General features: G+C 36.6%; 1 protein-coding gene across 5 annotated transcripts in view; it reads right to left on the bottom strand.

The window, feature by feature from the left end:
- The window catches only part of SLF2 (SMC5-SMC6 complex localization factor 2), a 57,863-nt gene that overhangs the window by 13,977 nt on the left and 21,944 nt on the right, over positions 1-21,942 (bottom strand). For 4 of the 5 annotated variants that reach the window (XR_008661235.1, XM_055300622.1, XM_055300626.1 and 1 more), the window contains 9 exons: positions 19,929-20,004; positions 18,819-18,960; positions 14,602-14,704; positions 13,820-13,996; positions 11,931-12,028; positions 11,033-11,120; positions 9,458-9,589; positions 8,924-9,001; positions 2,373-2,459 (listed from right to left, as the gene is read on the bottom strand). Coding sequence is in view for 4 of the 5 variants with exons in the window: in XM_055300622.1 (XP_055156597.1) it covers positions 2,373-2,459; positions 8,924-9,001; positions 9,458-9,589; positions 11,033-11,120; positions 11,931-12,028; positions 13,820-13,996; positions 14,602-14,704; positions 18,819-18,960; positions 19,929-20,004 (981 nt within the window). In the remaining variant the exon portion in view is untranslated. The remainder of the gene's footprint in view (positions 1-2,372; positions 2,460-8,923; positions 9,002-9,457; positions 9,590-11,032; positions 11,121-11,930; positions 12,029-13,819; positions 13,997-14,601; positions 14,705-18,818; positions 18,961-19,928; positions 20,005-21,942) is intronic. The other variant, XM_055300624.1, reaches the window with a different exon arrangement.

Here is a 21,942-nt window from a genome sequence, read left to right as displayed (position 1 = left end):
TTGAAAGACTCAAGGCCACAAAAATAGTTGTCATTTGTTCCTTTCCACACTATCAGAAGATCCAAGATTCACTCTTCTGCCTCTCTAGGTTTCTGCAAAGTACTATGAATTGTCTTTAAATAATAGGTATATTCCTACATTTGAAGGCTTAGTGAGTCTCTGCCTGAAACTCAAAATTTCCTACCACTCTAGAGATGCTCAATTAGCTCTTAAACATAACTGCTTCAGAAAAATGTCAGTCAGGAATTTTATAGCTGCTTTAAAGTTATAAAGTAAATTAAAAGGTCTACTTTTTTCTCCATTTAGAGTTCAGCCGATTCAGTTTCTCTAAAATAATCACCATCTTTTTCAATTACAGGTTGTGAAGAGGAAACTCCTCAGCAGACCATCCCCAACGCAATTTTCATAGACCTCTGTGTCTCTCTACACTCTAAGTAAGATGAGCTCTGGCACCAATCTATGCCGGCCCTTAGCTTTAAGAAACAAAAACCTTGGGTGGTCCCCTTTTAGCATGTCTGTCAGCAGTAGCCACTACCACCAAGTTCTACGGGCCAGTAACTCTAGTCAATGTTCAAAAGAATGTGCTTCTCTGAAACTGGTTTCCACTCTAAGGCAAAGAGCTATCCCCTACATTTTTCTGAAAATCTGCAATCTGATACAACTTCATTAGTTGCTCATCTTTGTATTTAACTTAAATCTACTAAAATATATACACATACTAAATCCAAATGGGCACTGTTGAAACGACTAACCTTTACAGTTAATTAATGTAAGATATAAAGTTACAAAGCTGAAACTTCATTTAATGATTTATCCAAACACAATGCCAAAAAAGAATCAGCTCTACACTACAAATGCTCAAAGATGATTTAGAATTAAAAAATCAAAAAAAAAATCCTTAAAAGAAAAGGTTTTTTAAAAAAGTGTTTAGTTTGTTTTAGGATAAAAGGTTAAAAATCATTTTATTAATACTAAAGTTGCTTTCCTAACTCCATACTCCTATTCAGCTTTTCTATGGTCTTTGAATACACTAAACTTTAAAAAAAAAAGGCTTAGTAAACTTACTGCTAAATTATTTCTATCATAGAGCTCAGACTGGGTGATGCAGAACTCAGAAACCTTCTTTCATGCATTCTCTAATTAGGATATTCAAAGAATAACAGGTAACTTATTTCTTCTCTATGAACAAAACAAGTTTTCAACCATCACAAAATGTTATAACCACTTTTAAAACATATATTTAATTAAACAATGCTTTTAATCCTCGAAACTAACTTAAGCCTAAAAATCTTAATTTTGTACCATGAAAAAAGAAACTAAGTTTTATTAGTACTGGAAGAATTTTCTCTTCAGGTGTCAGGAGTTTTAGAGTAGAGAGTATAGTAAAATGAAAAATGTATTTGTCTTGAGATTTTTTTTCTCTTTCACTTTTTTGACTTTAGGAAAGTGTTTTATTATTTTTTATTTATTTTTATTTAAATTCAATTTGCCAACATATAGTATAACACTCAGTGCATCTCATCATGTGCCCTCCTTAATGCCTATTAGCCAGTTACCCACCTCCCCTTCGGCAACCCTGTTTGTTTCTCAGCATTAGGAGACTCTCATGGTTTGTCTTCCTCTCTAATTTTTCCCCACTCAGTTTCCCTCCTTTCCCTTATGGTCCCTTTTACTGTTTCTTATATTCCACCTATGAGTGAAACCATATAATTGTCTTTCTCTGATTGACTTATTTCAATCAGCATAATACCCTCTAGTTCCATCCACATCAATGTAAATGGTAGATGTAGATATTCATTCTTTCTGATGGCTGAGTAATATTCCACTGTATATATATTCTTTCACTTTTTTTTTTTTTTAAAGTAATCTCTTCACCCAATGTGGGACTCGAATTCATGAACCCAAGATGAAGAGTCACATGCTCTACTGACTGAGCCAGCCAGGCGCCTCTCCTTTTATTTTTATTTTATTTTATTCTTAATGTTTTAATTATTTATTCATGAGAGATACAGAGAGAGAGGCAGAGACACAGGCCAAGGGAGAAGCAGGCTCCCTGTGGGGAGCCCAATGTGGGACTCAATCTTAGGATTCCAGGGTCACACTGAGCCAAAGGCAGACGCTCAACCACTGGGCCACCCAAGCATCCCTACTTTCTTTCTTTTTTTTGAGGCATCCCTACTTTCACTTTTAATCTAGCTAGAAGTATTTACTAGAAGTTGATTTGTTATTAAAGGAAAAAGTCATATTTCTCATCTTATATTTTCTTTTAAAGAGAGGCTTATATGCTTCTCTTTCTCAAATATTAACTTCCATTAATTAATGGCCAAACAACAACAGCAAAACCTAACAATTCTTATAAAAAACACACTTACCTTAGTTCTATAGAATAGTCTAGCATCTTCCCTAATATCACACTTAACGTGCTTTTCCAAAGCCCCACAGAGATGCACGAAGTGTTTCTGTGCAAAACAAACATGAGGGATGAAAACAACTCTGAAGCATTACAAATTAACAGAGGAGATGATGTTGCTAGAACAACTAACAATCATTTAAAAATCTCTTTCTCGGGATCCCTGGGTGGCGCAGCGGTTTAGCGCCTGCCTTTGGCCCAGGGCGCGATCCTGGAGACCCGGGATCGAATCCCACGTCAGGCTCCCGGTGCATGGAGCCTGCTTCTCCCTCTGCCTGTGTCTCTGCCTCTCTCTCTCTATCTGTGTGATTGTCATAAATAAATAAAAATAAATAAATAAAAAATATTTAAAAAAAAAAATAAATAAAAATCTCTTTCTCTAGTTAGTGATTTCTGATATTAACCATAACGTAATAGTAGTCCTATTAGTGAAAACAGTAACTGCCGCAACAGTAAGACTATTAAGGTTTCCTGCTAATTAACATAAAAATATATACAAACATGAGAGTTGTTTCGTTATATATTAAGCTACATTATGAAAATGTGAATTCTGACTGTGATTTATGCTCAGAAATTTAAAGAGTCCTTTTTAAGATTTTATTTATTTATTTCAGAGAGAAAGAGAACATAAGCAGGGGGATAGGGAAGGACAGAGGGAGGTAGAAGCAGACTCCCTGTTGAGCAGGGAGCCTAACAAGGGGCTTAATCCCAAGGACTCTAGGATCATGACTGAGTCAAAGGCAGAAGCTTAGCTGACTGAGCCACTCAGGTGCTCCTCCTTCTTTTTTAACATATTCTCTTAACGGAATATTCAAGTAACAGCTTACTTTTTCTCTATGAACAAAACAAGGTTTAAAAAGTTTTTTTTTGGGGGGGGATCCCTGGGTGGCGCAGCGGTTTGGCGCCTGCCTTTGGCCCAGGGCGCGATCCTGGAGACCCGGGATCGAATCCCACATCGGGTTCCCGGTGCATGGAGCCTGCTTCTCCCTCTGCCTGTGTCTCTGCGCCTCTCTCTCTCTCTCTCTCTCTCTCTCTGTGACTATCATAAATAAAAAAAAAAAAAAAAAGTTTTTTTTTAATAAAGATTTTTTTAAAAAAGATTTTATTTATTTATTCATGAGAGACACACAGAGAGAGAGAGAGGCAGAGACGCAGGCAGAGGAAGAAGCAGGCTCCATGCAGGGAGGCCGATGTGGGACTTGATCCTGGGTCTCCAGGATCACGCCCTGGGCTGAAGGCGGCACTAAACCGCTGAGCCACCTGGGCTGCCCTTTAATAAAGATTTTATTTATTTATTCATGAGAGACACAGAGAGAGAGGCAGAGGGAGAAGCAGGCTCCACACAGGGCGCCTGATGCAGGATTCGATCCCGGGACTCCAGGATCACGCCCTGGGCCGAAAGCAAGCATCAAACCACCGAGCCACCCAGGGATCCCTTAAAAATAGTTTCTTGAGAAATTAAGTGTCTTAAGTTTTAGATGTGTATTGTGCAAAACATTCACTGTCATACATACAGTATAGTAAGGTTGAATATACTAAGGTGAGAATATAAACGGACACTTTTTTTTTTTTTTTTAATTTTTATTTATTTATGATAGTCACAGATTGAGAGAGAGGGGCAGAGACACAGGCAGAGGGAGAAGCAGGCTCCATGCACCGGGAGCCCGACGTGGGATTCGATCCCAGGTCTCCAGGATCGCGCCCTGGGCCAAAGGCAGGCGCCAAACCGCTGCGCCACCCAGGGATCCCTAAACGGACACTTTTTTGAAGGGAAACGTGATAACCATTATTTTTACAATAATTTATTTATTTTTTTTTTTTTAAAGGTTTTTATTTTATTTTTTATTTTTTTAAATTTTATTTATTTATGATAGGCACACAGTGAGAGAGAGAGAGAGGCAGAGACACAGGCAGAGGGAGAAGCAGGCTCCATGCACCGGGAGCCCGACGTGGGACTCGATCCCGGGTCTCCAGGATCGCGCCCTGGGCCAAAGGCAGGCGCCAAACCACTGCGCCACCCAGGGATCCCTATTTTACAATAATTTAAACTTGAAAAATTTACAACCTTTGATCTAGCAATTCCAATTCTAGTTTTCTACAGAAATGCTTATATAGGTTGGTAGACATGCAAATAGCATGTTCAAGTTAGTCTGTGTATAATTACAAAGAGCATAATACAATGTTCATAGGTAAAGATTTTGAAATACTATAGTTATTAGAAGTGTTAATATCTTACGGCAATAAAAAAGATAAGTTGCAAATAATATGAATAGAATGACTCCATTTTCATTAAGGTAATAAGTTAGTATATACATAAATTATGGAGAAATTTATAGGAGGGCATGGGAGTCTTTTAACTTTCTACTTTATATAGTTTTATAATAATTGAAATTTTTTTTACTTTTTTTTTTAAAGATTTTATTTGTTTATTCATGAGAGACAGAGAGAGAAAGAGAGAAGAAGAGACATAGGCAGAGAGAGAAGCAGGATCCATGTAGGGAGCCCGATGTGGGACTCAATCCCAGGACTCCAGGATCATGCCCTGGGCTGAAGGCAGGTACTCAAGCACTGAGCCACCCAGGCATCCCTTTTTTAACTTTTTTTTTAAGATTTTATATTTTTACTCATAAGAGATATATAGAGAGAGGCAGAGACATAGATAAAGGGAGAAGCAGGTTCCCTGCAAGGAGCCTGATGTGGGACTTGATCCCAGGACCCCAGGATCAAGGCCTGAGCCAAAGGCAGATGCTCAACCACTGAGCCACCCAGGTGCCCCTATAATAATTGAATTTTTAAACAATAATCATTGCTTTAACCAAAAAAAAAAAAAGAAAAAAATTTAAAAGAATGTGAAGACCACTTAAGAGTAAAACAGATAGATGACTACATTAGGTTCCAATCAGGAGAGCAGTTTTAGGGGGAGGTGGCAGGCTCAGTCAGGGGAGCATGTGACTTGATCTCGGGGTTGTGAATTCAAGTCCCATGTTGGGTACAGAAGTTACTTAAATAAATAAACAACAACAACAAAAAGAGGAGAGCAAACAAAATTCTATGTACAATGGTGTTTATAAAAATAATCAGACTACTACACAGAGAAGGAAACCATCAACAAAATGAAAAGGCAACTACTGAATGGGAGAAGATATCTGCAAATGATATATCTGATAAGGGGTTAATGTCCAAAATATATAAAGAACACCAAAAAACAAACAAACAAAACCCTACAATAAAAAAATGGGCAGAAGACCTAAACAGATATTTTTCCAAAGAAGATATACAGATGGCAAAAAGATATCTCATTGTGGTTTTGATTTTAATTTCCTTGATTATTAGTGGTATTAAACATCTTTTCATGTATCTTTTTGCCATCTGTATACAGGGGTGCCTGAGTGGCTCAATCAGTTGGGTGTCTGCCTTTGGCTCAGGTCCTCATCCCAGGGTTCTGGAATCAAGCCCTGTGTTGGGCTCCCTGCTCAGTGGGAAGTCTGCTTTTTCCCTCTGCTTCTGTCCTTCCCCACTGCTCTCTTTTTTTTAAAAAATATTTTATTTATTTATTCATGAGAGATACACAGGGAGAGAGAGGCAGAGACACAGCCAGAGAGAGAAGCAGGATCCTTGCAGGGAGCCTGATATGGGACTCGGTCCCGAATCCTGGGATCATGCCCTGAGCCAAAGGCAGAAGTTCAACCGCTGAGCCACCCAGGCATACCTCTCTCTTTCAAATGAATAAACTCTTAAAAAAAAAAAAAAAAAAAGTGAAAGAAAAATAAATATAGTTAAAAATAAAGTTAAAAAAATCAAATCAAATCAAAGTTTACTCAAGGATATAGAAGACATGGAGAAACATCCCAAAATGATCTATGAATGCATAAGAATTGCAACAACATTTTTTAGGGGGGTGGAGGCAGAAATCGATTCTTTTTTTAATTTTTTTTTTTTTAAGTAGGCTCCACACCCAGCATGGGCCCAAGGAAGGGCTTGAAGTCATGACCCTGAGATCAAGACCTGAGCTGAGATCAAGAGTCAGAAGCTTAACTGACTGAGCCACCCAGGCGCCCCAGACAAACTGATCCTAAAACTCACTTGCAGGGCAGCCCGGGTGGTTCAGCGTTTCAGTGCCCCTTCAGCCCAGGGTGTGGTCCTGGAGAACCGGGATCGGGATCAAGTCCCCACATCAGGCTCCCTGTATGGAGCTTGCTTCTCCCTCTGCCTGTGTCTCTGCCTCTCTCTCTCTCTCTGTGTGTCTCTCATGAATAAATAAATAATTAATCTTTTAAAAAATATATAAATAATAAAACTCACTTGCAGAAAAAACAAGTATCATCTTAAACAGAAAATGCTGGAAAATATTTTAAAATATTTTGAAAATAAGTGAACAGATCTATATCAGATATCAAATACACTATGTAAAAATAAAGTTAATTAAAACTGTTGTCTTGGATCAGGAAGAGCAAATAGATTGATGGAAAAGAGTCCAGAAAAAGAACTGGGAATTGAACATGTAATAAAGATGGCATTTCAAATTGTTGCAAATTGATCCTTGAAATGAGACAATGGGCCACATCACCTTACACTTACAGGATGGCTAGAATCAAAAGACAAGAAATAGCAAGTGTTGGCAAAGATGGAGAAAAAGGAACCCCCATGTAACTACTGGTGGGAATGTGAACTGGTGTGATCACCATGGAAAGCAGCATGGAGGTTCCTCAAAAATTTAAACAGAAATACCAAAAGGCTCAGTCATTCTATTACTGGATATTTACCCAAAGAAAACAAAAGCACTAATTTGAAAAAATACATGCACCCCTATGTTTACTACAGTATTATTTAAAATAGCCGAGAATGGAAGCAACTTAAGTGTCCAGTGACAAATGAATAGATTAAGATGTGGTATATATGTGTGTGTATGTACACACATATGTATGTGTGCATATATATACATATATATATAATAGATATGTGTGTATATATATATAAAATAGAATACAGCCAGAAAAAAAAATGAAATCTTGCCATATGAGACAAATGGATGAACCTAGAGTGTTAAGTGAAAGTGAAATAAGACAGAGAAAAATAAATACCATATGATTTCACTTATATGTGAAACCTAAAAAACAAAGTAAGTGAATAAACAAACAAAAAGCAGAAACAGACCTATAAATACAGAGAACAAACTGATGGTTCCCAGAGGGTAGGTGGGTGGGGGACAGTGAGAGGCTATGCAAAATGGCTGAAGGGGAGTGGGAGATACAGATTTCCAGGTATGGAATGAGTAAGTAGTCATGGGGATAAAAGGGTATAGCATAGGAAGTATAGTCAATGGTACTGTAATAGTGCTTCATGGTGACATATGGTAGTTACTCTTGTGGTGAGCATAGCATAACATATAAACCTGTCGAATCCCTATGTTGTACACCTGAAACCAGTGTAACACTGTCTCCTTAAAAAACAACAACAACGGGCAGCCTGGGTGGCTCAGCGGTTTAGCGCCGTCTTCAGCCCAGGGCGTTATCTTGGAGACCCGGGATCGAGTCCCATATCGGGCTCCCTGCATGGAGCCTGCTTCTCCCTCTGCCTGTGTCTCTGCCTCTCTCTCTGTGTGTCTCTCATGAATAAATAAATAAAATATTTTAAAAAAAAGATTGTCATTGTTTAAAAAACAACAACAAAAAAAACCCAAAAGCAAAACAATAAAACCTAAGAAAATCCCTCATGAACCAGTCTTTTTTTTTAATTTTTTTTAATTTTTTATTTATTTATGATAGTCACGGAGAGAGAGAGAGAGAGAGAGGCAGAGACACAGGCAGAGGGAGAAGCAGGCTCCATGCACCGGGAACCCGATGTGGGATTCGATCCTGGGTCTCCAGGATCGCGCCCTGGGCCAAAGGCAGGCGCCAAACCGCTGCGCCACCCAGGGATCCCTCATGAACCAGTCTTATGTCCTTTTCACAATGCCTAAGGAGGTAATATTAAGTTTTAAAACAGGTTGGAATACCTACAGTATGAAATATGATGACTTAAATAAGAACTTTCTCCACAAGTATGGATTATGGAAGTATGGGAAGGAAAGAATAATTCAAAATGAAAATCTTGACATGGGGAGATAATTAAGAAATGCATATGTAAAGTAGCCTGACTTACTATTAGTTTAATTTTGAAGTCAATTTTTTTTTCCAAATATTATTTCTAAAGAAAAAAAAAAGTGTAGTGGGAGAAGAGATGGGAAGACACCAGCTAAGAGCTGGTCCATTTGGTGACCCTGGTATTACACTGCTGTCAAGTTATGATGGTTAAATTACACTCCAATAAACAGAACTATTGTGCAGATAAATAATTCTTGCCAAAGATATGGTTGCAAAGTTACTATTACTTCTCTTTTTCCAGTGTATACTGGGATTTCTATAGTAAACCCAAAGTTAACTTTTACAAAGTTTTCTTCTATATAAAGAATGTTCATTCGTTCCATCAATAGTGGCACTTATTAAAAACAAGAAAATGCTAAAAACTACCTACCCGTTGTCCAGAAGAAAAAGAATGAGAACAACTAACTTCACCAACTAAATGAAGAAGAATGTACGTCAGGTAATATGCCTGTTAGAGAAATAAAAGAAAACACCCATGAATTAGCTAGCATAGATACCATCCCAGTTTTTTACACATTAGGAGAGTTGCCCAGGAAGGACTAAGAATTTGCTAAGTTGACTGAGCTGGTAAGTCAGGAAGAGCCAAGCATTTAACCTAGGCTTCCTGATTTCTAAATCAAGTGCATTCCCTTTGCCATCTTGCAACTGCCCTAGTAAAGGAGTACCAAAAAATACTTCCAGTATTAAATTAACAACAACCACCATTTGACCTCAATTCTCAACTCTCAGGGTTACTGAAGAATTTCATGACAGCTGTAAGTAAAAAATATCATGCACTTTATAATTGTGTTGCTAGAATGTACCTAAGTCTCTAAATCCAGAAATGCCTATGCTATTAGCTTGTCATTAGGAAACTGGCACCAGTTATATGTATTCTTTTGAGAGATGATCTAGCCCCAGATACCTGCTTTTCAAGTTCCAAATGAAGACTATCATCAATAGTGCCATTTGGCTGTTCAGCCCTTTTCTTCAAGACCATTTTCTTCAACAAATCAGAAGGCTTCATTTGTACAAGATAGCGATGTAGGACTGATATCTATCAACAGAAGAGGAGAAATTGAACAGTTGCTCTTTCTTAATCTTTTTTTCAGTGGTCCTCTGTTCATTTTGCCTTCTCTAATTTTGTCCCTTTAGCTTTCTTTATAGTCCAGGGATATCCAATTCTCCTTTACTTAAAAGTTCTCATTTGCTTAGAAGGGATTTTAAATTAAAAGATTTGATATTTGTAATTGAGGATAAAAGGCTCAAGGAGGAGACCAAATGGCATTACAATAGAGGCCAAACAGAATGCTTTCTCTGTGAAATTATTTTAAAGTCAGCAAAGCTAAATCTCTAAGAGTAGAAGTCCCTGAATTCTGAAAAGAATTCTTTTTTGATGGAAGTATCACTGAAAGAACTGACAGCTATTTGCCTGGTGGCTCAGTAATAGTCCCCATATATCTGGAATCAAATCTACTTGAACTCTGCTAATGAAGAAACCAGCTGTCCCTTGCAATCTCTCTGTCTCACAGCACCCTGTGCATACTTCTATCATTCTTACTACACTGTACTAAAATGGCTGGTTTATTTTGTTTCATCCTAGATTATGGTTTCAAGAGCAGAGTCTCTAATTTATTTTTTCATCCCTAGGACCTAGTAGAGAAAAGAGCATTTGTATTGAATTGCAATTCATACAAGAACACATCTAGAACAGGTTAGATGTTGAGTTTTAAAATTCCAACCATGTGTAGCCCCCATAGCTCCCTCAGTGCTATTAATGTTTATAAAAAGCTTTCAGGACCTCTCAGTGGAGCTTCCTTTGGACATACTTAAACCCATTCATATATACAGGATATATTTACTACTGAACGAGTACTAGAGGACAACCATGTTTAAGCCCTACAATTTAAGGATTATTTAATATTAAAACAGGCACAAGGGGATGCCTGGGTAGCTCAGCAGCTGGGTGTCTGCCTTAGGCTCAGGGCATGATTCCGGGTTGGGGAATCGAGTCCCGCATTGGGCTCCCTTTGAGGAGCCTGCTTCTCTTGTCTTTCTTTGCCTTTGCCTCTCTCTGTGTCTCTCATGAATAAATAAATAAATCTTTAAAAAATAAAAAAAAAAATTTAAAAACTTAAAAAAACAAGTACAAGATGCAATTATGTATAATAGTTCTGCAACTTCTAATCTTATGATAAAATCGCTAACCTTGATAAGGTGAACTAATAGTCTCATATATATCACATTTTGATTTTCCCACTAGTATTTACACATTGATTCATCTAATTGTCCACAATTAACCTTATGGTATTGGGTATGATATCATGTCCATGTAATGGATCTCAATAGTTAAGTACCATTTTAAAGTTTATATGAACTATATAATTATGCTTGAGAGTTGAGATCTAACCTCAGAACTTTTGACTTAAGAACCATCACTTTTCCTTATATCTCACTATCTTTCCCATTTATGAAAAGAAAACAAAAATATTATTTATACCTGCAGATTACTGGCATTAGGGATATCTTCATGTTTCTCATCCAAAAGCTTTGAAATAATCACTAGGCTGAGGCACTGTCTTAGTTGCCTGGAATTAGAATTTAAAGTATTTAGAATGCATTTTAATCAATACTGTTTGAGATGCAAAGATGCAAATAAATGAGCCCAAAGGAGTCCTTCTAAATGGAAACATAGCTAATATTTCAAGAGACGGCAGTACAAGAACATATAAACTTTAATAGAACTGTAAGATTTTCACGTAAAATATTTGTATTAGAATTGTCTGAAACTCAGGCAAATCATTAAGAGCCTTTATCTTTGGCCCTGCTGATTCACTGAAAGAAAATCTATTTTATTGCTCACATTTATGTTTACTAAAGTAAAATAAAAAGAAAAAAAAAACTGGGATCCCTGGGTGGCGCAGCGGTTTGGCACCTGCCTTTGGCCCGGGGCGCGATCCTGGAGACCCGGGATCGAATCCCATGTCGGGCTCCCGGTACATGGAGCCTGCTTCTCCCTCTGCCTGTGTCTCTGCCTCTCTCTCACTGTGACTATCATAAAATAAAAATAAAATTTAAAAAAAAAATAAATAAATAAAGTGGAATGGCCTTAATTTAAAAAAAAAAAAAAAGAAAAAAACTCATTTTCTTTTTTTTAACTCATTCATTTTCATGATATGTGCCATTTGTATTGTTATAAGCTAAAATTAAAAATCAAGGATATCACGAAATGATCTAAGCATTAGAATCAGGCTGTCACAATGCCTTTCCCCATGGCCAACTATGAAATAAAAGACTGATCCAATATTCAAAGAATGATGAAAGAGAATAAAGGACCAAAGTATTTCATTAATGTAAATATAAATTTTTCTTGATGTTTATTTCTCAATTTTCTATACCTTCCACGTGATGTCCAGTTAGGGACCAGCTGTACCAACCACAGAAGGTTGTGTGGATGACTAGACAGCTCATTTATGGCCAGACAGAGTTCAGGCACCTGAAAACAAAGAATAAGCAAGATTTTTCAAATAGGTCAGTGGAACTAAATCATCCACCATCCCTTCTTGCCCTTATGGAAGCATTATTATAAAATGAGCCTCATTTTCAGAAAAAGCATGGAGTCTAGGACCTGCTAAAACAGATACAGTACACAGAATCAGTTTTAAACTTTGGAAGAGGGGATCCCTGGGTGGCTCGTCGGTTTAGCACCTGCCTTCGGTCCAGGGTGTGATCCTGGGAATCGTGGGATTGAGTCCCGCGTCAGGCTCCCTGCACGGAGCTTGCTTCTCCTTCTGCCTCTGTGTCTCTGCCTCTCTGTCTCTCATGAATAAATAAATAAAATCTTAAAAAACAAATAAACTTTGGAAGAGACTGAACAGATATACTAATCAGAATCTCACTTGGCTTTCATGTTTTGTGCTATGGCATACCTATACCTGCATCTAAACAGTCCTCTCCAGGAGAATCTAAATTTAAATAAATCTAATTTAAGATTGATTGATTGTTTTAGACAGAGAAAGAGAGGGAGCATGTTTGAGTGGAGGGAGGTGCAGAGGGAGAGAGAAGAGAATCCTTAAGCAGACTCCCCGCTGAGTACAGAGCAGAACTGGGAGCTCCATTCCAGGGCCCTGAGATCATGACCTGAGTCGAAATTAAGAGTTGGACACTTAATCAACTGAGCCACCCAGGTGCTCCTAAATAGACCTAAATACAAATACCCTAGAGGTATATAATGAAAGCTGCAGAAGATCATGTTTCTGACCTGGGATTTCTTGCATTTTAGGGATCCTCAACTATTTCAGTATTTCAAGTCTAACAAAATTGCTTCAAAATAATCTCTGAGTAGGGGAAGAAACTATGGGATGAGGGTAACAGATGGGACAAGGTTGATTATGTCCTGTTAATTGTTGAAGCTGGGTGATAAGTACTTATGGGTTCATCATACTTGTCTATTTTTGCACTTTTGAAATCTTCCACCAAAAAAGATTCTAAAAAATAGAATTCTTAAAAACCTAACAAAAATTATACACATTTACCATTAATATGGCTATAGATATTCAACTAAAATTTTTGTTGTGTGACTTTGCTTCACCATTTCATGTAGGTCTTTCCTAAAGGTCACTTCAGAAGGGCCTTCCCTGACTGCCTTATCTGAAACAGCAGAGGATCCCTGCCTTGCTATTATTCTCTACACCCATGTCTTGCTTTATTTTAATTTGTGGTCCTTACTACAACTTGACATGATATTATAATCTACATTTACTTTATTATTTAACTCTCTAACATAAAACTGCCATAAAGGCAATGGATTTATCTTTTTCATGGCTTATTTCTAACACATTAATGCTGGGCCCACAGTAAATTCCCAATAAACACTTAAAAAAAAATGAATAGCTGCAGTTTTAGAGAAGATTCAGTTACCATAAATTTAAATAATACAGTTCCTTGGGTGCCTGGACGATTAACTGATCAGTTAATCACATGCCTGCGGCTCAGGTCATAATCTCAGGGTCCTGGGATGGAGCCCCGAGTTCAGCAACCTGCTCAGCAGGGAGTCTGCTTCTCCCTTCTCCAGCTTCTGTTCTCTCTCTCAAATAAATAAATAAAATCTTAAAAAAACAAAATACAGTTCCAGCGAAGATACTCCCTTCCTCAGTTTATTTTTCATATGTTAGAGATCTTAACAGGCTAGAAAATAGTAATTCCATATGCACCATGAAAGTCAAACTGTGATGGTATATAAAAAAACAATGCTAAAATCAATATAAAGGCTTTAAGTATGGTTTACCTTTGTGTTCCAATCTCTAATATTTTTCATCAGATTTATCAGGAGGCTCTGAAAGTCCACTAGAGGAATCTGTTTCAGCTGTTTCTCCAAACTCATTTTAAACAACATTAAAATCAACAACATTATTTCACGATCTTGGTAACCTTCTGGATGTATGGATGTACACAAGCCGAGAAACTGTGACAGAGCGCAGAGATAAAACAACTTAAGGAGATAAATTTCACTTGGAGAGTTTAAATTATAAAAACTTTCTGACAAAAAATGCAAAAGTAAAAAACATCAAATGTCTGGAAAAAGAAGGCAAGAAATAAATACTTATTTAATAGTTGAAATAGGTGACAAGATAAGTATTTTATTCTCCAATTTTCACTTTTGAGATTTTTTAAATGGTTCGGTATCACTGATTTGATTCAGCCACTAAAAAGTTTTAACACTGTTATTAATTCTTAATCACTAAGTAATAACTTTTTCTTCAAACATCCTAATTCTAAAAAATTATTGGTTCCAAAAAATACTGGTTTCTAAAAGCTTCTTGGTAAAGGTATTCCTAGAACTGTATTAATTCTGTAAATCTAAAGTTCTCTTTTACTCCTAATATTAAAACAAAACAAAAAAAATAGCAAGAACTACATTTGATACAAATACTATTACAAGCAATTTAAAAGATTGGATATTAGTAAACCTCTAGTAAAACACTAGTCATTTTGTTTTAAAACCTCCAACCACAAAACTAAATGGTTCTAGTTCTGTGCTAAAGACATAAAAAAGTAGTTTTCCCCTACCTTAACAACATTTAAAATGTTGGTTTCAGGAAGAGTTGAAAAAATTGGCTTACAAGATGAATCTTCACTTCCATCCCGCCCCAAAGTCATCTGTGTTTCAGAACTATTGAAAAGTGAATAAAGTAACATGAAATTAGGCACAAGATAATTATTTTAAGAAATATCGAACAAAAAATAAGTTTCATTGGGGCATAATTTACACACAATAAAATATACTGATTTTAAGTTTTGACAAATGTATATAGTAGGGTAACTGTCAAAAGAATAAAGAAGTAGCAGGACATTTCTATTACCCACAAAATCTCTTCATGCCAGATCCAAGTCACTCCAGGTAAACACTAATCTGATTTCTATCTCTATTCATTAGTTCTCCCTTGAACAGCTACTTTTTATAAGGCACTATCCTCACTGATCTTGGTGGTGTCAGAGAACTACGTAGAAGGTGTCTTTGACTACAAAAGAACTCAATATTTGAAGGTCTCAATGAATAGACAGCAATATAAAGAAACAATTCTAAGCACCTTAATTTTGGATGAGGTAATCCGTGAAGGTTCATGGAGGAGGAGATACATGAATTTGGCCTTCAAAAGTTATTTTGTTTAATTTTTTGAATAAATAATATCTTCATATGGTTAAAAAACTTCAAAAGGTATCAAGGCACAGTATGCTGTGAAGAACTATCCTCAGTCTAGGCCTTTTGCCCCCTACTTGCCCTCCCCATAATCACTACTAGTTTTTAGTCCTTCCTTCTACAGGCATTTTATGTATATACAAATAAATATGAATCTATGCCTTCCTTTACTATAAACTGTACATAGCACACTATATACTGTTGTATATCTCTTTTTTCACTTAATGTATCTTATACTTCCATAACTATATATGAAAAGCTTTCTTAACTACTAAAGTCTTTGCTTGGTAGCCCTGTGTGCCTTCCTAGCTATATAACCTCAGGCAAATAACTTAAACTATCTATGCCTGACTCATCTATAAAATGTGAATGAAGTTAGTATCTAATAGTTGTAGTGACCATTAAATGAAGTACTACATGTTAAGTCCTTAGGACTGTCCCTGGCACATAGTAAACAATATGTAACTACTAGTAGTTATGATAATTATTAATGTATCAGGATTTATTTAATCTGTCTCCATACGGATACTGTCTTGCTCTTAGAAACAGTGCTTCAACCAGTGAGACAGGTAATATCCTGATGAGCAGACACCGAGGATGGAGCTGAGGGATCAGTATGAGAAGAGTCAATGCAATGACTAATACAGAGGAACATCAAGTAGACCAATTTTGTTAGAACAAAAGGGAGAGCAAAATAGAAAATAGGTCAGAGTCAAATTGTAGAGTCTTAAATATAAGGTGTAAAGGTTTGAGAACCAAAGAGTAAGAAATTCAAGACTATGTTTCATAAAAGGAATCCTCCAAGAATGAAAAGAATGAATACCTTGGAGGTAGAAAGCTTCCAGGGAAAGGTTATTTTTTCACTAGGGTAGGCATGAAAAGACAATCTGAATTAGACTGATACTGGTAACAAAAAAGGAAAGAACAGCTGTGACATGAGCAGAGGAAGTGGAACACAGGGATGTGAGAATTGATGGAATGTAAAAGAGAGAGGTTAGTTGTGATTCAGATTTTTAATAAATATTTTAAAGATTTTATTTATTTATTAATGAGAGACACACAGAGAGAGAGGCAGAGACACAGGCAGAGGGAGAAGCAGGCTCCCTGTAGGGAGCCCAATGCAGGACTCGATCCCAGGACCCCGGGATCATGCCCTGAGCGAAGGCAGACACAACCCCTGAGCCACCCAGTCTCAGTCCCATGTCTCAGATTTTAAGTCTGTACATCTAACACAATAATGGTCGAGAAAAGAACTTTTCTACTATCCTTTAGTATCATATTTTCCCTATCTGAATACTACTATCCTTTAGTATCGTATTTTCCCTATCTGAATATTTAAGAGCCTTCAGACATTTCATACACACCAACAAAAATTGTTAAGTTGCATGTGAGTCTTAGAAGAGAGCGTTGCGGTCATATCTCAATAGGATTCAGTCTTGTACTCATGTTGGTTAAACAGGTATTTCATCACAGTTCACTCATTCCTTCACCAGCTCCTTCCTGCTTTCCTGTGCTCATTGATGCCTACCATTACAATGCAACAGTTACTACAGACACCATCTCCCTGCTGTAGTCACCAAACCTAAGGCCAACTCTTCAACTGGTAAGTAACCAAGAAAAACAACTATCTCACCAAATATCATTTGCATGCATTATGTCTTAATGCATTCATTATATATCTTTACTTCACTATTTCTACTTCAGTATCTACTTGCAACAGTGAAGAAAAATTCAAATCTGTTGCATACAACATACAAAATTACCACGTTACTGAATTCACTGAATGTTAAATAATAAAATAATTGGCATTTTAATTTTTTAAAATATAGGTAGTTTGAGTATTTTAATGATGTATGGAGGAAATGTTGAGTTTTTCTGGATGGGCCAGGAAAGCATTTTTTCCCCCTATTTAAAGTGACAGAGAACATAGTTTTAATCTGAAAATTTGCTATCCAACATATTTTTAGATACAGATTACATCTGAGCAACAAGGGATCCTATTATGGAATGGAAAGAGAACTAGAGAAATAAGAGTTTGGCTTTGGATATAGCAAGTAACAAAAATTTACCTTTCTCTCAGAAGTGAAGATGAGTATATTTTTCATAATTAAGAACATTCTTATTTCTATGCTGTTTATTTCTTCGTCCAATTTTCTAATAGGCTATTGATCTTTTTCTCTTTTAATTTGAAACTAAACCAAACCTATGTCTGCAACCAGAGTTGTTTCATTCACACATATATGCATGAATATGAAAAATTATATGAATATATACCTCCCTCTTATCCCTTTTGAGGCTTTTGATTTTGTGTATAGTGACTACTATCATGGCAAGTTGTTTTTAATGTGGTCAAATAAGTTAATTTTTCTTTTTATGGCTTTCAAGTGTGAGTTCATACACAAAACCATTTTCTCTTTTTCTAGGATTATAAATACCTGCTGGTTTCTTCTATTACTTTTATGGTTTCATTGTTTACTTTAAAATCTTTAATCTATCATTTTGAGATATGGATGCAAAATTTTTCAGATGGCTACCCAGTGTTCCAAACAGTGGAAAATACCAGATACTTAATATCCTACTCTTTCCTCATTTATGGAAATAGCATCTTTAGCATAGTGTCTCTGTCTTTGCTTGTTTTGGACTTTCTTCCACTGATAGAGCTTTGCACCTTGTCCTTGTCGTATACTATTATCTGCTAAAGTCAGTCCTGCCTCTTAACTCTTCTTTCTCAAAGCTTTTCTGGAAATTGTTTTTTTCCATATGACTTTAGAATTACCTGTATAGTAACAACTCTCCCCTTCCCCACAAGATATTTGATTGGCATTTTAAAAAATATTTATTTATTTTTAAAAGATTAAAAAAATATTTTATTTATTTATTCATGAGAGACACACAGAGAGAGGCAGAGACTCAGGCAGAGGAAGAGGCAGGCTCCTTGTGGGGAGCCTGATGCGGGGCTCAATCCCAGGACCCTGGGACACAGAGAAAGAGAGAGAGAGAAAGAGAAAAAGAAAGAGAGAGCGCACAAGCAGGAGGAACAGCAGAGGGAAAGAGAAAAGTAGACTCCCTGCTCAGCAGGGAGCCCAACACCAAGCTCGACATGACCCAAGCAGAAGGCTGATGCCTAACCAGCTAAGTCATCCAGGTGCCCCAATAGTGGACGGTCTTATTAAATTTTTTAAAAAAATTTAAATGTTTCTATTTCCTCCTTGTTAAATATGATGATGACTTTAGACTAAGACAGATGTTAAGGGGCACCTGGGTGGCTCAGTCGGTTAAGCATCTGCCTTCAGCTTGGTTCATGATGCCAGAGTGCTAGGATAGAGGCCCAAGTCAGGCTTCCTGCTTAGAAGGGAGTCTGCCTCTCCCTCTCTCTGCCCCTCCCCCTGCTCATGTTCTAATAAAATCTTTAAAAAAGAAAAAAAAAAAGACAGATATTAAGAATGTATCTAATTCAAGACCCATTTCAATTTTGAGAGATTTAAAAAACCAAAAATGGGTATTGAACCTAACAATTTATTAATTGTTATTATATTACAAATTATTAAAAAGAATGTTTTGAGGAGTTTATGAAAACAAAACTTACACCAGATTGTCTTCATTAAAGTCTGGCTGAAGATTCTCCAGAGGAAACAAAGATCTAAAATCAATTCCCATATTGAAAAACACAGCTGCTATATCGGATAATGATGGGATCCAGGGCCAAACTGGTGAATCACTGAAGGTATCTAGTTAACAGAAGAAAATATTTTATCCCAAATCCCAGGTTCACAAACACACAGTTGCAAGATGACACTATGTAGTGAAACATGGATATTATGATGATTTTAGAGAAATGACATCTGATAATGATATGTTAACAATATAGTTATTTAGAATGATCATATAGGAATTATACATTTTCTAGTAATGTGAAGGAAATGACATTTATGAAACGACATTTATGAAAATATTTGAGAGTGATGATGAATAAAAGAGAGAGGGAGTAGTACGCTTTGAAAAGACTGAAAATAACAATCGTAAAATACCAACTACTTCTAACACAGGATGATTTTACCATTTTCAATCCCCATATAGTCCTAATTCTCAAAACAAGTGAAAGATACAAATCACAATGCTGTTTAATGAAACAAGGGATCTCAAAAATGAAAAAACAGTTGTTACGTTTTTGTAGTAGATACTTTCAATCTCCTTAGTGCATAATTAGTACAATACTTGCTCATCAATAAGCCAGTTAAAGTTAATTGGCTAAATAAACAAACTTGCAACTATTTCCACTTACCCAGACAGTAACTCATGAGTTGGTAAATATTAAGTTAGGGCTGTTCCTTTAAGATCTTATACCCCTTTTCTCAACTAGAAAATGCAGATACTCATTTTTGATTGGCGTTTCATTTCATTTCATTACTAGAGATTTTAGATCAACTAGAAAAATGCAGATACTCATTTTTGATTGGCATTTCATTTCATTTCATTACTAGAGATGCAGAAACTAGAAAAATGCAGATAACTAGAAATGCAGATACTCATTTTTGATTGGCATTTCATTTCATTTCATTACTAGAGATTTTAGATCACAAAAATAATTTTTTATTCTATACTTCTGAATATCCTAAATGTTTAGCAATTAGAAATAGACTCCGTACACAGCATTCAATAATTCACACTACTAATCAGAGTATACTTATATACTCACCATTTCTAATCGTTATTTCCATCAATGTACTTAAAATCTGCACAGACACAATACAGTCTGTATGAACCGACATCATCTGCCAAAGTAGATAAGAGTATTAAGAAAGAAGAAAGAAAATGAGCATTTATTACTTGTCAGGGAAATATAAAGGTATTTTGTGTGTATTTTCTTTAATATGCATTTTACATACATTTCATTTTAATATTTAAAATAACCTTATGAAGTGGTCATTCATTATACATAAGGCTCAGAGAGATTAAAATACTCCACCTACATAAGACACGAGGAGTTGGAACTTAAAATCCAGGTCTGATTCTAAAAATCAGGGCCTTTCTATTCTAACATGCTGTTTTTACAACTTTCATTTATAATTAGAGAAACATTTGAAAACTATCAAAAAACGGCTTTCTAATTCATGTGCAATGAAATCCAAAATCCATAAAGGGAAAGGCTGCTTGCTAGTTGTTCACAGGCAAAAACCAAACCACAAACTAGTAAAAATGTTTGAAACGATACAATATGCAAATTAACATACCAATATACTTTTTAAAAGATGTCTAATATCACCAGTAGTCAAAGAAATGCACCCCCTACCCCCAATAAACTCACCTGCAGACTCAAAAAAAAAAGAAAAAGAAAAAGAAATGCAGAGAAATGACAAGCTATCATTAGCTTGTCAAGAGAAACTGGACATTGAGATTGTTAATGATCAAGAACATTGATAACACCCAGTGTTCATTAGAGTATTAGGAAAGAGGTAGCATGGCCAGTGTAAGTATAATTTGGTAAAATTTAAAAAGTAATTTGGGGGATCCCTGGGTGGCGCAGTGGTTTAGCGCCTGCCTTTGGCCCAGGGTGCGATCCTGGAGACCCGGGATCGAATCCCACGTCGGGCTCCCGGTGCATGGAGCCTGCTACTCCCTCTGCCTGTGTCTCTGCCTCTCTCTCTCTCTCTCTATCATAAATAAATAAAAATTAAAAAAAAAAGTAATTTGGTAGTATCTGTGCAAAGTTATTGCCCTTATATTTTGATCTAGTCAGCCTTTTTACATATAGACATTTATATGCAGAGGCATATAATTAACATAATTTTACAGTAAAAGATCATTTTGGGGGAACAAAATCTCAATTTAAAAAACATTTTAGGGCAGCCCCGGTGGCTTAGCGGTTTAGCGCCGCCTTCAGCCCAGGGCGTGATCCTGGAGACCCGGGATCGAGTCCCATGTCAGGCTCCCTGCATGGAGCCTGCTTCTCCCTCTGTCTCTCTTCTCTCTCTAATAAATAATAATCTTAAAAAAAACACAAACATTAAAAAAAAATCCTATGACAGGGACACTTGGGTGGCAGCTCAGTTGGTTAAGCCTCCAACTCTTGATTTCAGGTCAGGTCATGATCTCAGGGCTGTGAGATCAAGCCCTGGGTTAGGCTCAGCTGGGAGTCTGCTGGAGATTTTCCCTCTCCCTGTCCCCCTCTCCTCCCACTTCCACTTGTGTGCATGCTTTCTTTCTCTCAAATAAATAAATCTTAAAAAAAAAAAAGAGAGAATTATGTGACATGTTGAAGGTAATTTTATTTTTTAAAAGATTTTATTTATTCGTGAGAGACACAGAAAGAGAGAGGCAGAGACACAGGGAGAGGGAGAAGCAGGTTCCACGCAGGGAGCCCGATGTGGGACTCGATCCCAGGTTCCAGAATCACGCCCTGGGCCGAAGGCAGATGTCCAACCGCTGAGCCACCCAGGCGTCCCTTTGAAGGTTAATTTTACAGTGGTTTTGTAGGGGAAAATATTTCTCTTTCCCTTTTGCTTTGGAGCTATAGATTATGATTATAGTAAATTTAAATCTAAAATGCAAGGGAGAATAACCCAAACTCTGGTTTCAATCAGGCATATTTGTATCATCGTATGTTTGTATTTGCATCATTTGCATGTTTGTGCCATTTTCAAAATCAACTTCTGTCAAAAAAAGTCTGTTACATGTTTGTGTTATGTTTTGCCACTAGGTTGCAGCAACAT

The sequence above is a fragment of the Nyctereutes procyonoides genome, unplaced genomic scaffold (genome assembly GCF_905146905.1).
Source record: "Nyctereutes procyonoides isolate TBG_1078 unplaced genomic scaffold, NYPRO_anot_genome, whole genome shotgun sequence".
Taxonomy (NCBI): domain Eukaryota; kingdom Metazoa; phylum Chordata; class Mammalia; order Carnivora; family Canidae; genus Nyctereutes; species Nyctereutes procyonoides.
This window is presented reverse-complemented; position numbering and strand designations above follow the sequence as displayed.